This window comes from Pleurodeles waltl, chromosome 11, assembly GCF_031143425.1.
Source record: "Pleurodeles waltl isolate 20211129_DDA chromosome 11, aPleWal1.hap1.20221129, whole genome shotgun sequence".
NCBI classification, from domain to species: domain Eukaryota; kingdom Metazoa; phylum Chordata; class Amphibia; order Caudata; family Salamandridae; genus Pleurodeles; species Pleurodeles waltl.
This window is the reverse complement of record NC_090450.1, coordinates 735,728,944-735,743,918: the sequence shown is the minus strand read 5'-3', so window position 1 is coordinate 735,743,918 and position 14,975 is coordinate 735,728,944. Positions and strand designations below refer to the sequence as shown.

Below are 14,975 nucleotides of genomic sequence, written 5' to 3'. Positions count from 1 at the left end.
AGGTCATTAAAAAGTGGAACATGTAATCATCAGTTTATATGCCTGGGATCATTGGTGAGGTGAATGAGTGTGAGTCATTAGACCTGATTTTGGTAAGTCATGATTATGCTAATGATGAGCAGGGCATAACTTCTTTGTCATTTCGCTATTGACGTGAACACTGAAATTCCTCTATTCTATGCAACAGTAGTTAATACAATCCATTTTTTTCTTTGCATTCCGATACTCGTATTTCTGAATTTGTAACGGAATGGACAGGGCGGTAAGTCACAGACTAGACACAGAAACCTGAATGAGTTACTCATGAGAGTTTTGCATGTCCTTTAATTCTATAGCAGAGATCTACACAAACTATCAAGGCGTGACAGTATGGTCATCTATCCTCCCATTGTCCTTCTGCGACACCAGTCATCTCAAGGCAATGCAAGTCTTTAAATGAGATTTACAAAGCCACGCAAGTGGCTACTTGCACTGCCTTGCATGAATTTGTAAAGAAATGTAACGAAACACAGTGTTTTGAGCTGCGTTTTGTTACATTTTGTTGTGGTAAGCATTCCATGGGTGGACCATGGTCATTCCCATGCATCCACCAATAGAATCTGATACAATCTCAGGTTTGCTAAAGATAGTAAACCTGGCATTGACCCAAAATTATGCATCTGCCAAAGTCTGCCAAAGAGAGGTGTAATGAGAAGAATTCTCCATCACACATAGAAAGAAGAAATTGCCTCTTAAGGTTGTTGCTGTGCAGGAAGGCGTCCTTGCAAAGAGGCAACCCAGCCTGTAATGCAGACACAATTGCAGCATGGAGTAAGTGTGCCTGCATTGGCACTAGGCAGCCTCAGGTCTCCAGCGCCCGTAGTGAGCTGAAGAACACCATATCTTATTAGACATGGGATTGTACAGCTCTCACCTATTCACGCAAAGCAGCGCAGCAACTTTACTTGCTGCCCTGCTTGCATGAACTTTTAATAAATATGTCTCCATGTATCAACTTTGTTTTTTTATTATCTTATAAAAAAACTAATTATCGTCTAAAAATATGCTCTTGGTCTCCTCCATCTGCTGCTCAAAAACACACTTTTTCTTTCACTTTCACTCTGGCTTTCTCTTGCTTTATTTTTTCATGTGTTCTTTCTCGGCTTCTCACTTGCGTCCCCTCCCTTTCTACTTGCTCTCTCTCACTCATTCTATATTCGCCACTTCCCCTTTCTCTCAAACACATATTCTTGCTACCTTTTGCTCTCACTTCTTGTTGACTCGTTCGTCTGAATTTCCTGCTTTCTAATACACAAATATATCACGAATCTCTATCTTATACTCTTTTTTGTATTTACTTTTATTTTTGTACTTTTTTCTTAGGAAGTGTAAGGAGGGCGCTGTGTTCTGGGACATTTTACCTTTGAGTAACAGCTTCAATATAGAAGATTCGTTGAACATATCAAAGGTAGGAGCACAGTATTATCTCATTGATATTGTGGCTGCATGAGGTAAGTGCAATTCGAAAATATCCATTCTTCATAAAGGCCCAATTAAGGGGCAAGCTATTGTATTGAAACATGGACTGATCACAGTCTCACTCGTGAACCAGATTCACATGCGGCGACCTACACTGGCTCAAGGACTCATTAAGGTGTCAGGTCTATAATATTTGGCCTATTCTGGTATCTGGACCTCTCACGAGCCGGGTCTGATGGTGCACATTTAGGCCATTATCAAGATTGCTCACTGTTCATGATTTTATGTAAAGACCTACTGTGTAATTTAAGCCCAGGCTGTCAGACTGCTAGCCCAACTGGACACAGAGGCACTGACTTTAGCCTCTGTAGGGCAGGAATGCCCCTCACATTTATACATACATAAATTATCACGTTAAATTTTGCTTTTTCAGTGCATTTCTTGTTTTCTTTTCAATCATATTCATACAACTTGCTTACTGAGCACAGCTTTAAACTGTGTACGGTGTTGGATTGGCTGCACCACCTGGCATTCGGCCAGGGTCTGCACCCAAGCCCCACAAGCAGCCAACCCCCACAGGAAGCCCACAGACCCTATCCCACATTTTTCTTGCTTATATTTTTTTTGTCGTACTAAGGTACTCCCGTGCTACTACAGCTGAAACACCATCCATGGTACAACAATACTGCTCAAGCTTCACTTGATGATGCTCATGTATTCTTGCAGTTCCACATCTCCCTAAGGAGTCCTGCGGTATTACTCGCGGGTGGCCATAGTGAGTCCCACAGGAGCACCATGGGACCCACACCAAAATGTATTTTCTATTTTGGCCCCAGGGTCGATCCTTCTGGGACCACTCCCCCGCCTACCTCAACCACAATGACCATTGAGTCACAGTACCCCTACTCTGTCGCCTTGTACCATAATTCTTTCTTAACTCAGGACACAAGGACCTGAAATGGCAGCCGCAACATTTTTGTTTATATTGAGGCATATTGCGGCAGGCGAATCAGACTGCATGGTCCCATAGGACTGACACCAGTACCCTTTACCCCAGGGATTGTCCCTCAGCCCGACCCTCTTTAACGTCTACGTGGCTCAGCTCGCAAACATCGCCCCATCTCACAACCTCAACATCGTCTCATGCGCCAATGACACCGAGCTGATCCTCTCCCTCACCAAGGACCCCGCCATAGCCAAAACCAGCCTCCACGAAGGAATGAAGCCCATCGACGAATGGATGAAGAACAGCTGCCGGAAACTGAATTCGAACAAAACTGAGGTCCTCATCTTCAGCTCCACCTCCTCAGCTTGGGACGACTCCTGGTGGCCTTTCACAATGGGAACTGCACCGACACCCACCGACCACGCACGCAAGCTGGGATTCATCCTGGACTCATCACTATCAATGACCCAGCAAGTCAATGCCATCTCTTCCTCCTGCTTCAACACCCTCCGCATGCTTTGGAAGATCTACAAATGGATCCCCACTGAAATCAGAAGGACGGTCACCCAGGCCCTCGTAAGCAGTAAACTGGACTATGGCAATGCCCTCTACGCAGGAACCACGGCCAAGCTCCAGAAAAGGCTGCAACGCATACAGAACGCCTCTGCTCGCCTCATCCTGGACATCCCCCATCACTGCCACATCACAGCCCACCTGAGAGACCCACACTTCCCTGCCTCCCCGTCAACAAGAAAATCACGTTCAAACTCCTCACCCACTCTCATAAGTCACTGCACAATACCAGACCAGAATACCTCAACAGACGGCTCTCCTTCTAAACCCCGACTCGACAGCTTCGCTCTGCCGACCTTACCCTCGCCACCATCCCACGCATCCACAGAACGACCGCCGGTGGCAGATCGTTCTCCCACCTCGCTGCCAAGACGTGGACCACTCTTCCCATCCACCTGCGACAGACACAGGACCTATTTACCTTAAGGAGCACCTCAAGACATGACTGTTTGAGCAGTAACAGCCCCCCTCCCCTCAGCGCCTTGAGACCCTCACGGGTGAGTAGTGCACTTTACAAATCCCCTGACTGACTGATTGATTGATTGACACCAGTCTCACAGGACCAAAAGGGTTGAAGCCAAAAAATGCCCTCTCGGTCAATCTTTTTTTTATTTTGCAGTACCACGGAAGTACCACAGTACTTCCACAGGGCCAACCATCCAGCTATCACAATAATTTAAAGTGTAAGTTCCTAAAGACAGCTAAACAGATTTACATGAAATCACAAAAATTATAGCGTGTGAGTGAGGATCTAGCTTTCTGCAAATTTGCCAAATTTTCTATATCACATCCCAAATTTATTACGGCAAGTTACATGGGGAAAACATGTTTTGGGACCCTACTTATTCTTGGCCTTCACTTGACAGATCACTCAAAAACTTTCCAGAAAGAAGTTGATGTTAATGAAAATTGTTTTGGGGAAATGTTCATGCAGATTCATCAAACAGCACACATATTTGTTCTGTTAGTCATTTGTTGTGTGCTTGCCTCAAACTCACCACTTCTTTTTCTGTGCCAACAATTCAAATAATCGTAATTAACCATATATGGTGTGTTATGGCTGCATTTAATGCTGAAATGTGAATGGCACTGTCAATAAATGAATTAATAAATCAGGTTTCAGACTCTGCTCCATTATAGAACAAATTTATAGGAGCCAGCAAGAACACTGCCCACCCTGACATATGGTTCATGGTTCCAATTCTTTCACAAAATGGATTCTTGTAACTTTTGGTTGATTTGCTAATGTTTTGAACCATGTTTTCCTTATGTGTATTTTGATGTGCTCCTTTATTTTTATCTGTTATTTCGGTTGCAAGTTTTCAGCATAATGCCAACGAAGAGCCGCTTATTTCAGTATCAAAGCTTTTCTTCACCTTGCCCTAATGATGCTTTTATTTGAAGAAAGTGCCAAGGTGAAATCTCAGTGGGTTTGCTTTTAGTTGTGTCATGTTTCCCTTTTTCCTCCTCTCTTTGTCCTCTAGTATACGGCTGACTTTCTGAAGAACATCGATAACATCACCATTGACCTGTCAGATTTTGACATGGTGAAGACCATTGCCCTCTTTTGGTTCAGTGGTTTCTCTTCCAGTGGGATGGATCAAGTAAACTACTCCCAATTTAAAGTGGAGGTAAGCATTCCAGAAAGGATCAGGGATCAGCAATGAGGGAAAAAGAACCCGCAGTCAGGGGAGGGAAGTAGAGAGGACATAGGAATAGAGGTGTGGGGTGTAAGATGAAAATTGAAGAGGAAGAAGCATTTTGCGCGAGCTAGATTGGATGAAGGTGAAGAAGGACATTTTTTAATTCAGGGAAGAAACTGTGATGGATGGAGAAGAACAAAAATGAGAAAGTGTGCTACAATACGGACAATCATGACAGTCCTGTCTCTTCTTGCTAAAATGAAGGACTGCAGCCAGGGAAAGTCTAAATGCAGCCCAACGTCCTCGCCTTCCTTCACCAGCTGTGACACATAATGCTGACTGCTAAATGCTGCTGCTACCGAAGACATACCTATAATGGTAAAGCTTTGACAAAAATGCCTTCAAGTTGCAAAACGCAAGTAAGCAGCATTAGAATAATCTTTAGCTCCAGTGACAATTTCAAACCATATTGACGGACTACCAACTTTTTACGGTTATTTCAAAAATAATCATCAATTCACTACTTGTGTATAACACACATACTACAATTCATACACCCTATACCTCCATTCACCCATTATCAACAACATTGGACGTTTTGCCCTGATACTGCACCCAATATTTGAGCCCAGAGTTAAATTCCAACATGCTTAATATCTACACTTGATGCGCTACGCTTGCCTGGGCATCCTTGATTTTTTATTTGGTTATTTCTCCTGCCCCTTTAGAGCATTTAGCACCATGTCATCTTGCCACAACGCTTCAGTCATCAATATTCCTGCTTCACATCATTGTAATTGGGCCATTCCAGTTCATTTGTTCGAGAAAGTAATGACTACAGCTCCAAGAACATAGTAGGTTGTCACTTGAAAGGGAAGGACTAGGGACATGTTTTCCAGCTAGGTGGCAACGCTACTCCCCTTGTTCGCTTTTCCTTTTCCTTTGCCTTTGACCTTTGCCTTTAACCTTTCTGTCAATATGTTCGCTTCTTCACGACGACCAAGGAGTATTCTAATTTTTGAGTTTCATATCATTAGCTCTTGTCATACTCTGTGATTCATTGATTCTCCCTGTAGTGGAAATAAACCATTTGGCTTGGACATTTTTCTAATCTTTATGTACTTAGGTTTATTAATGTGTCCTTGATGCGTATAAGACAAGGTTAACCAGACAAGTCCTTTGATTTATAGTGGCGGACACAGACAACAAGGATACTGAACTGATCGTGACTCAGTGGTTGACAAACTTTCGAGACACCCGCCTTATTCGTGGATTTTAAAATTGAAATATAACTGTTACAATAAAGTGCCTATTAATCCAAATGCTAGCTATCATAATTCAAATTTCTAATTAATATATCATCATTTTTATTGTGCCAAATACAATAACCGGTGCACCACAGTGTCTGAACAGGTTATTGTTAGAATTAATTGGGCTTCATGATTGCTGTATTGGTACGTGAACGACCTTTTATGATGAGGGGGTGAATACACCAAAAGAACATTACTACTGTGGACAGTCACATTCCATCCACAGTTCAAATGACAGTGAGCATTCATTATTTGGTAATAAAATCGTACAGCATTAAACCAAGGTGTATTTCAGTCGATTACAACATATAATTAATGTCCTTGTTTGAACGTTATATTCCCTTCCATATCTTGAGTTGATTTGCCAAAATAAGATCAGAAAATAGTCTATCATCATAAATGTATCCTCATCATTCCGCCATTCTTTATTCAATCCCCACCACCTTAGAGAAAATGTTTATAATCAACAATTAAATACATTGGAAAGGGGTTCATATCATACTGTGGATAATCGCTTAAGTATTATGCTAATGTTTCACTAATATTTAAACCTGCTGGTTCTAAAGTCTCAAATTCAATTATATAACTTGACTCAAGTCTTCTCAACATTAATGTTCTGTTGCCTCCTTTCAATGTTTTAGGCACATGATCCAGCACAAAGTACCATAATGCTTTATCATTGCTTTCATGTAACTTGATTCTAAGAGCAGATGCTACCAGTGACCTACTACCTTTTGGCAGGTCTCTAACAGATTACCTGGACGGGTATAACGCAAGAGTACACTCTATTATAAATTGTAATGTATTAGTCACTACCATTAAACTTACATCCAGAAATGTCATTTCTGTTTTACTCTAAGAACTTGTTAGTTGTAATTTCAAGTCATTCTGAATGAGTTTTGTTAAAAAAGTGGTAGCTTCTCTCTCAGTTCCCTTCCAAATTATGAAAAAAAGGAAGAAGCTTAACCAAAGAACTATGGGGGTCATTCTGAGTTTGGCTGGCAGCGGTTGCCGCTAGCCAAACGGGAACCGCCAAAAGACCGCGGAGGCCATTCTGGCTTTCCCGCTGGGCCGGCGGGCGCCCGCCAAAGGAGCGCCCGCCGGCCCAGCGGGAAAGGCCCTGCAACAATGAAGCCGGCTCCGAATGGAGCCGGCGGAGTTGCAGGTGTGCGACGGGTGCAACTGCAGACAGTGAAAATCTCCTGTTAGGGGGCCCCAGCACTGCCCATGCCATTAGCATGGGCAGTGCAGGGGCCCCCAGGGGCACCACGACACCCGTTCCCGCAATCCTGTTCCTGGCAGTAAAAACCGCCAGGAACAGGATGGCGGGAAGGGGGTCGGAATCTCCATGGCGGTGCTGCTTGCAGCGCCGCCATGGAGGTTCTGCCCAAGCAGGGGAAATCCGTCGGGAAACCGCCGGATTCCCTTTTCTGACCACTGCTTTAACGGAGGTAAAACAGATGCCCATTTAGGTTCCTTGGAGTTGTGGAAACAACCTCTCATCAAAGAGAATTTTTTTTTCTTTAAGACAACATATTTCCATGGTAATTATTTTAGTATGGTGGAAATAATGGCTGTTACATGCCTTTAAGAAATATTCACTGGCCTGCATCCCATTCTCATGTCTGACAGATGTGTTCAAGGATGTGAAATCGAATGTAATGAGTAGAAATTCTGGTTCCCAATGTGTACATGCTGTTTTATAGAGAAAACCTTCTGTGCCTGTGATATAAGTAACCAGTGATTGTACGCATGACAAAACGCTATCATCATAGTTCTCTCATAACATTCAAGGCCACATAATTGTCTATTTGTTTCATCAAAATAAATTTTCCTTGGCCACAGTACATTTCTCCCTTTGTCTGATTGCTTAATTACCAAATCATCATCAATGCACAGCGATGTAATGGCTTTATCTTATGCATCTTGATTTCTTTTCTTACACTTTTACCTACTTGTAGTCTAATTTAGTTTCTTCAGATCAGGATCCACTACTTATTGGAAGGTGTATGGATTATCATGTAGCAAGGTGCATGTGGCAAGGATATATGATAAACACATACAATTATTGTGTGTAGAAAGTTAGGTTACTCATTGAGGGTGGTGAAACCCTTTCAAGCCACAGCCACATTTCCAATCAGAGCGAAGTCACAAGTAAACCCCAAATTAACCTGTGCTTAGCCCTTTGGTAGCTTTGCACAAAGCAGGCAGGCTTAACTTAGAGGCAATGTGTAAAGTATTTATGCAGCACTTCAAACCATAATAAAGTTGAAACACAACACAAGAAAAATCCAAGACCAGTTTAGAAACATAGAGTAAAATGCAATGCATTATTTGAGACCAAAATGACAAAAATTACATCAGCAGAACTCGTGATATGCAATTTTAAAGAGGTCAGGTAGACACAGCACCTAAAAGAACAAAGCAACACTTGCAGGTATCTGGTCGGATGAGACCTGGTGAAAGTCACAAGTTGAGACGGATACGGGGACAAGGTTAATCCCTCTCAAAGAGTTGCCTTCAAAAGTCCAGAGGGAGGAGTTCTGGTTGCAGTGGAGGGGGCCGCAAGGAGCAGGGAGAGCATCACAGATGGTTGTTGATGTAATGTGATAACCAGGCTGGGTGTTGAAGACGGTCATCACGATAGCGCGAAAATTCAGTCAGGTGTCGCGGACGGTCGCTGCTTGAGGTTCGTATTGGACGTCACAGCAGGCTGTCAGTTTTGTGGCCCGAACTGCAGAACTCGTGTTCCAAGTCATCACTGGTGGTTGCTGTGGCACAAAGTTCAAGTTCACCAGCGCTTCGCACTGGAGGGTGGTGAAGGAGGCAAGATCTTGGTGCGAACAGGCCCCTTCGCAGTCGTGAAGAGCCCAAAACTTTAGGATTTCTCATTTACTTGAGGAGGGAGCTCAACTGATGCCACAGCAAGGGCCCAAGATCTGAAGGGCACCGCTTGGGGGTCAGGAACACACTCCAGCAGAGGCAATTGGGGCTCAGACAGGTTCACGCAGCAGGGAAGCTGAGCAGATGCAGGGAAGCCTCTGGAGCTTTTTATGTCTCTGTAGCTCAGAACATGTGGTCAGTCAGCTGACCCTTGGAGTCACTTCAGCCTGAGATAAAGGGTGCAGATCTAGTATTCCTTCTCAGGAAGCAGAGCAGCAGAGTACAAGGGTAGCAGTCCTACTGACAGCAGTGCATCACAGCAGTCCTTCTTCTGTAGTATTTACAGGTCCAGAGGTGTACTAAAGAGTTGGGTCTAAGGGTCCAATATGTATAATTGGTGCCAGCTTTGGAATAGGGGAAAGTTCCGGAGGTTTCCACCACCAGAGGTTTTTGGAGTTCCTGCCTCCCTGCCCTGGCCTCAGCTTGTCTGGGGACACAAAAGACTAGTGTGAAGTCCTTTTTTAAATATGCTCAGGCGGAGCCTTAGTGATGTGCAAGTGTAGTAGGTGACAGCTACTCCTTCTGATCAAGTCATAGATGGCCCATCCGGCCAACACCTATTCCCCTTTTGTCTCACTGTCTGGGAGACATACATAAAGCCAGACTGTCAGATACATCTGGTCATGTGACCCAGTAAATAGGCTGCAGGCACTAAATGGCTAGGAGAAGAAAATGATGACTTCCAAAAATTTGAATTTTTCAGAATTGTGAATAAAAATCTGACTTTACAATTAAAGAGGGTATTGAATTAAAAGTCTGTAGACACCAACCTCAACATTCCTATTTGCTCTCTATTAAAATTATCACGTATTAAATGTAATAAGGCAACCTAATACTATGGAGGAGGTAGGCCTTTCAGTAGTGAAAAACAAATGTAAGAGTTTTTTACTACCAGGATATGTACTACCAGGAAAAGCTTAAAAGGATATGTCCTTCTTTTTAAACACACTGCACCCTCCCATTAGGGTTTTTTTAGAGGCTAACCTAGGGTGCCTTATTTGTGTGAAAAAGAAGGTTTGGGCCTAGGAATAGGTTTATTATGCCAGGTCGTAATGGCAGTTTAAAAGTTAGCACACACAGACTGTAATGGCAGGCCTCAGACATGGTTAAAATGCTACTTTAGTGTGTGGCACAAGCAGTTCTGCAGGCCTACTAGTAGCATTTAATTTACAGGCCCTGGGTACATGTAGTACCACTTTGCTAGGGGCTTACAAGTAAATTAAATGTGCCAATTGGGTGTAGGCCAATTTCTTCATGTTTTAGGGAGAGAGCACAAGCAAATAGCACTGATGAGCAGTGGTAAAGTATGCAGAGGACTAAAAGCCAACAAATTCAGGTTCAGGAAACAGGAGGATGAAGACAAATGTTTGGGATGACCCTGCAGAAAGGACCAAGTCCAACATTGTGGATATCCTAAAAGCCTACCTGGATTTTTTTATTCCTTTTATCTATGAGTAGGAATTAAAATTTACACAAACTGCGAGATTAGCATGAAGCACACAACTATTATCAGTAATGGTTTTAAAAACATTGTCTTACACATAGTTTATACAATAAAATGCAAAGCAGGCATTTTAACAGCTGCTGCCATTTTTGTCAGTGATATACTTTTCTCAGAAATGACAGTAACAGTTGATCACAAACAGATAAAAAACATCTTACATGGAAGGAAAAAACAATAAATGCAAAAAAGAAATAGTCACTTTAAAACAGGAAAAAGACTAGAGGTATGTATTTACATTCAGAGGAGGAAAGGAAGAAAAGCAATGTGACTGCAATAGCCTGTCAGTGGAACTACACCAGAGTACTTCGTTACAAAATAGTGCTTGTTTACCATAATGACAAGTCATGGTGTGCAATCCCAATAATCATGATTCAAAGTGAACATTCGGGATAGCCACAAGACACAATGGTAATTCACAGTGAGCATTCATTTTACTCTTGTGTTATCGCTGAGAATAGTGCAGAGCCATAAAGCTAGTTCACAATAGTCACAATGATCATTCACAGTAGTTACTATTGAGTAAATATTCACAATAGCCATGAGTAACAGGGATATTCACCACTTTGATTTGATCAATTACAGTAGAACAAGTCACATTTATCATTTCTGATGCTTCTGAGTCACAAATCTTATTCACACTAGTTATAGTCATCCTTACTATTAGTTCACCTATAGCCATTAGCCATGAGTCACAGAGCTTGTCCACGATAGTCACAAAGGTCATTCCTGATAGTCGTGAGTTACAGTGAATATTCACACATGCCATGGAACACAGCTTCTTCAAGATGGTCACAGAGGTCATTCATGATAGTCGCCAGTCACTGTGAAATTTGCACTGGGACGCAGCTTCTTCATGATAGTCACAGAGATCATCCTCTGTAGTCGCTAGTCATAGGGAACATTCACAACAGCCATGGAATGCACAGCTTGTTCATTATAGTCACAAAGGTCAATCACGGTTCTCGCCCGTCACAGTGAGTATTCACAATAATCATGAGTCAGAGAAGTGGTTCAGAATATTGACAGTGATCCAGCATGATACTGATGTGTCACAGAGCTCATTCAAGACAGTCTGTAGTCACAGTGATTATTCACCATAACTGACACTTTGCACCTGAAAGGCGCATGTAGCACAGGCTGGGGATGCTGAGGGAATGTAACTGGGTGGCTTATGGAGACCCTGTTCTGCACAATTGACCACTGATCCTGCTCCTCTCTTTTACAGATCCAGGCCCCATTGGTGAACACAAGCTTAGTGAATTTTGCAGCTCAGTTGGAAAGCCTTGCGGCCAATCAGGTGAATATGTGAAAGCTCAACAGGAAAATGAGGCTTCAGGTTAATGTGAGGAAATTGCTGCATGTTCTAATATCAGTATACTTCTCTACCATGCCCTGGAGGAGATGTCATGGTAAAATTTCAGTAGGTTTCCCATGGCACTATTTGATTGATTTCAGTTATTGTCATGAATCAAGTTTGCCTGTTCAACCCTCCTTGCTATCTAGTACACAAATAGTTTTAGAAAGGCAATTGGCGAGTATGTGGAAGCCTAACAAGAGAGAGAGCTACAGAAAGAAAGCTCGAGGAGGGGAAGAGGGGGAGGAGGGGAGCCTCGAACAAGACAGCAAGGTTGAGAAGGGCTAGCAACAGAGAGAGTGAGGGACATAAGGAGGGGCAAAGAGATGAAACGAAGAGAGAGGATAAGGGAACTAAAGGGGAGAGCGAGAGCCAAAGAGGACGAGGGAGTGCTGGAGAGCTACCAAGAGAGTTTATTTCTCATATATATTAAAAAGAATCACTTTCCACAGAAATGGGGTGTACAGAAACATGTCATGTAACCAAAAAATACGAAAATGACAAAGGCTATAACAAATTCTATGGATATAGAACTATACAAAATTTCAATTGGCATGTTCCCTGAAAATACATGCGGGTGTAAAAATAGTCTAGTAAATGTTTGAGTCTGTAAATTGAAATTTACTATGGAGGAAGCTCACAGCACTGGGCATTCCATCCAGTCTTCTCAAAGCTATACAGGTCCTGTACACTGATACTTGGGTGAGGACACGAATAGGGGACAGGTCTGTCTTGTCAAGAAAGATAGATACCTTTCACGGACTAAAGCAAGGCTGTATCCTAGCACCCTATCTTTTTAATCTGTTCTTAGCAGACTTATCACAAGAACTAAAAGTAGTAAACTCACATGCACCGAGACTAGGCCAGATAACTATCTCTAATCTGCTATATGCAGATGATGTTGTTCTGATAAGCCAAACGCAGGTCGGGCTTCAAAGACTACTGGGAGGGCTAACAAACTACTCAAAGCAAAAGGGTCTGACAGTAAACTTAGGAAAGACCAAGGTAATGGAATGTAGCCGAAGGATAAATGAAAAATATAGATGGTTCATGAAAAGAGAACAGGTAGAACTAGTTCATTCCTATCGCTACCTGGGAGTACGGTTTGATGAACGGGGCTGCTGTACCCAACATAGAGAGGAGTTAAAAAGGAAAGGTCTAGCACTGCACATAGTGCTCTCAACCCTAAAAACAACCTTGAATGGCCCTAGCATCTTACCATTATTAAGGGTGATATCAGCCAAACTGGCACCTAGCTTAACGTATGGCAGTGTTGCACTATGGGGGCATGATGCACTATGTCTAAATGCAAGTATAATAAAAACATATAGCTAGCTATTTCGCCTACCCCCAAATGCATCACCAGCACAGATACGTTTGGAGTTCGGGCTAATAAGCCAGACAGTAGCTAGAAAAGGGGCCATGAAAACTTGGTAAATAATGAAAACAAACAAGAGAAATGACCTGTGTCAGGTTTTGTGGCAAGAACTCCAAAGAAATAGTGCGCATCCGGCTGTGCTCTGTCTGGACAAGGCAATAAATGATTTAGGGCTGCACGAAAGCTGGAAAAGTAATCTATCTGTAGCATGTTTCAAAAGAGTAGTAAACAACAAAACCAAGATGCTATCCCTATTGAATGACAAAGAAATATTATCAAAAAGATCGCATGCCTGGGGGGTACTAAATGATTATAAGCGCCTACGACAGCAGCTCTATTTTGAAGAAGGCTGGTGCCCTGTTCTAAGAATGGAACTTCTGTATATTCGACTAGGAAAGTTACCTGGTGTTAATAAAGACTATTCAGGGGGAAAGGAGAGCCCTAATGAAATTTGTAGGTTATGTAATAAGGGGAAGAGGAATATGATTCACCTTTTATGTCTGCGCCCTGCCATAGAGCAAGAGAGAAAATGCCTGCTAAAATTGATTTTTAATCAACGTGGTATAAGGACATGCAGGCAAGCAGTAATAGCATGCCTAAAACCAGGTGACCCAATCCTGAACTCACATATGGTGAAAATTTTAAAGAAGGCTGAAAATACATTTTTAGGAAAATTAATAGAACGATGAGACAGGAGGGGGACTAATAAAGACCGAGGTTATGGACTATTTTCCCTTTTAAGCTGTTTTTATTTAAGAAGTGTAATATTTATGCATTTTATATGAAAATGAAATTTGATTTTACTCTGGCAACATATGGCACACCATTGTAATGGTTGTTATAAACTGTACAATAAAGATTATTCATTCATTCAATGTAATTAGTTTATGCATTACAAACATGCAAACTAAGAACTGCAGGAACTGTGTACTTAAGAGTAATAGACGAGAAGTTCACCTGTTTTGAAATTTAAGAAAAAGTGTCTATCATTGGGATTTAATGATATGCACAGTGATCAATGTGTTAAAAAGAAAATAATTGTAATTTGTGATTTGTAAATTGTAATAGTAATTTATTGAATTGGGCAATGGAAAGTTTACAAGTCTCACAGTAAGTAATACCATGTTCAAAACTTGCTGACATATCTGCCTATCTTGCAGAGGATTTCAGATTATTTGTACGAAAAAATGGTCACAAAAAATGGTCACAAATTTGTAACCATTATTTTTACAACCAGTGAGAAATTTAGGAACTGACCTATGTACTGATAGGTTGGTTCATAAAATTCAGATTGCGTTGTAACCTGACCCACCTCAAGAATATTGATGTGGTATGTCATAAATTGTGACGCACTCTGAGTGGTGCCCATCATGGGGATGATAGCTGGCTAGAGTTGGCAGAACACCATGTCAAGCCTTTACATAAAGTAATTTTTTTAATGCGGTCCGTTTTCCTTTAAAAAAATCATGTCCTTTAAAAAAAGTTTACTCCTTGGGCTACTCTCACTATGAACTTTATTTTTACATTCTCAGATGGAAAGTAGGCCCCTTCTCCTTGGTGAATAGCTTAAGACCCCAACTCAGGAACTGTTTATTTTTCAAAGTTTTGTGTCCAGTTTCCATTTGCAAAACATTAATACATCTCATATCAGTTCAGTATTTGGAAAGTGAGTCTACAACATGCCTCTTCCAAAAAATTAAACAGTATGGGGTCTCAAACCCAGTTTAGGAGTCAGTACAAATTTATAGATTCCTAAAATGCCTTAAGTATATAGGTACAATTGTTTTTGCAGTCACAAGCAGGGTCTTGGACTGTTCATGACTTTAAAAACATTTAGTACTTTTGACCTGACATCTTTTCCATGAT

The 14,975-nt window shown here is 41.9% G+C and overlaps 1 protein-coding gene across 2 annotated transcripts in view; it reads left to right on the top strand.

The window, feature by feature from the left end:
* PROM2 (prominin 2) overlaps window positions 1-14,975 on the top strand; it is a 409,319-nt gene that overhangs the window by 335,559 nt on the left and 58,785 nt on the right. For both annotated transcript variants that reach the window (XM_069214431.1, XM_069214433.1), the window contains exons 14-16: window positions 1,363-1,447; window positions 4,462-4,608; window positions 11,603-11,674. In XM_069214431.1, coding sequence (XP_069070532.1) covers window positions 1,363-1,447; window positions 4,462-4,608; window positions 11,603-11,674 — 304 coding nt within the window. The remainder of the gene's footprint in view (window positions 1-1,362; window positions 1,448-4,461; window positions 4,609-11,602; window positions 11,675-14,975) is intronic.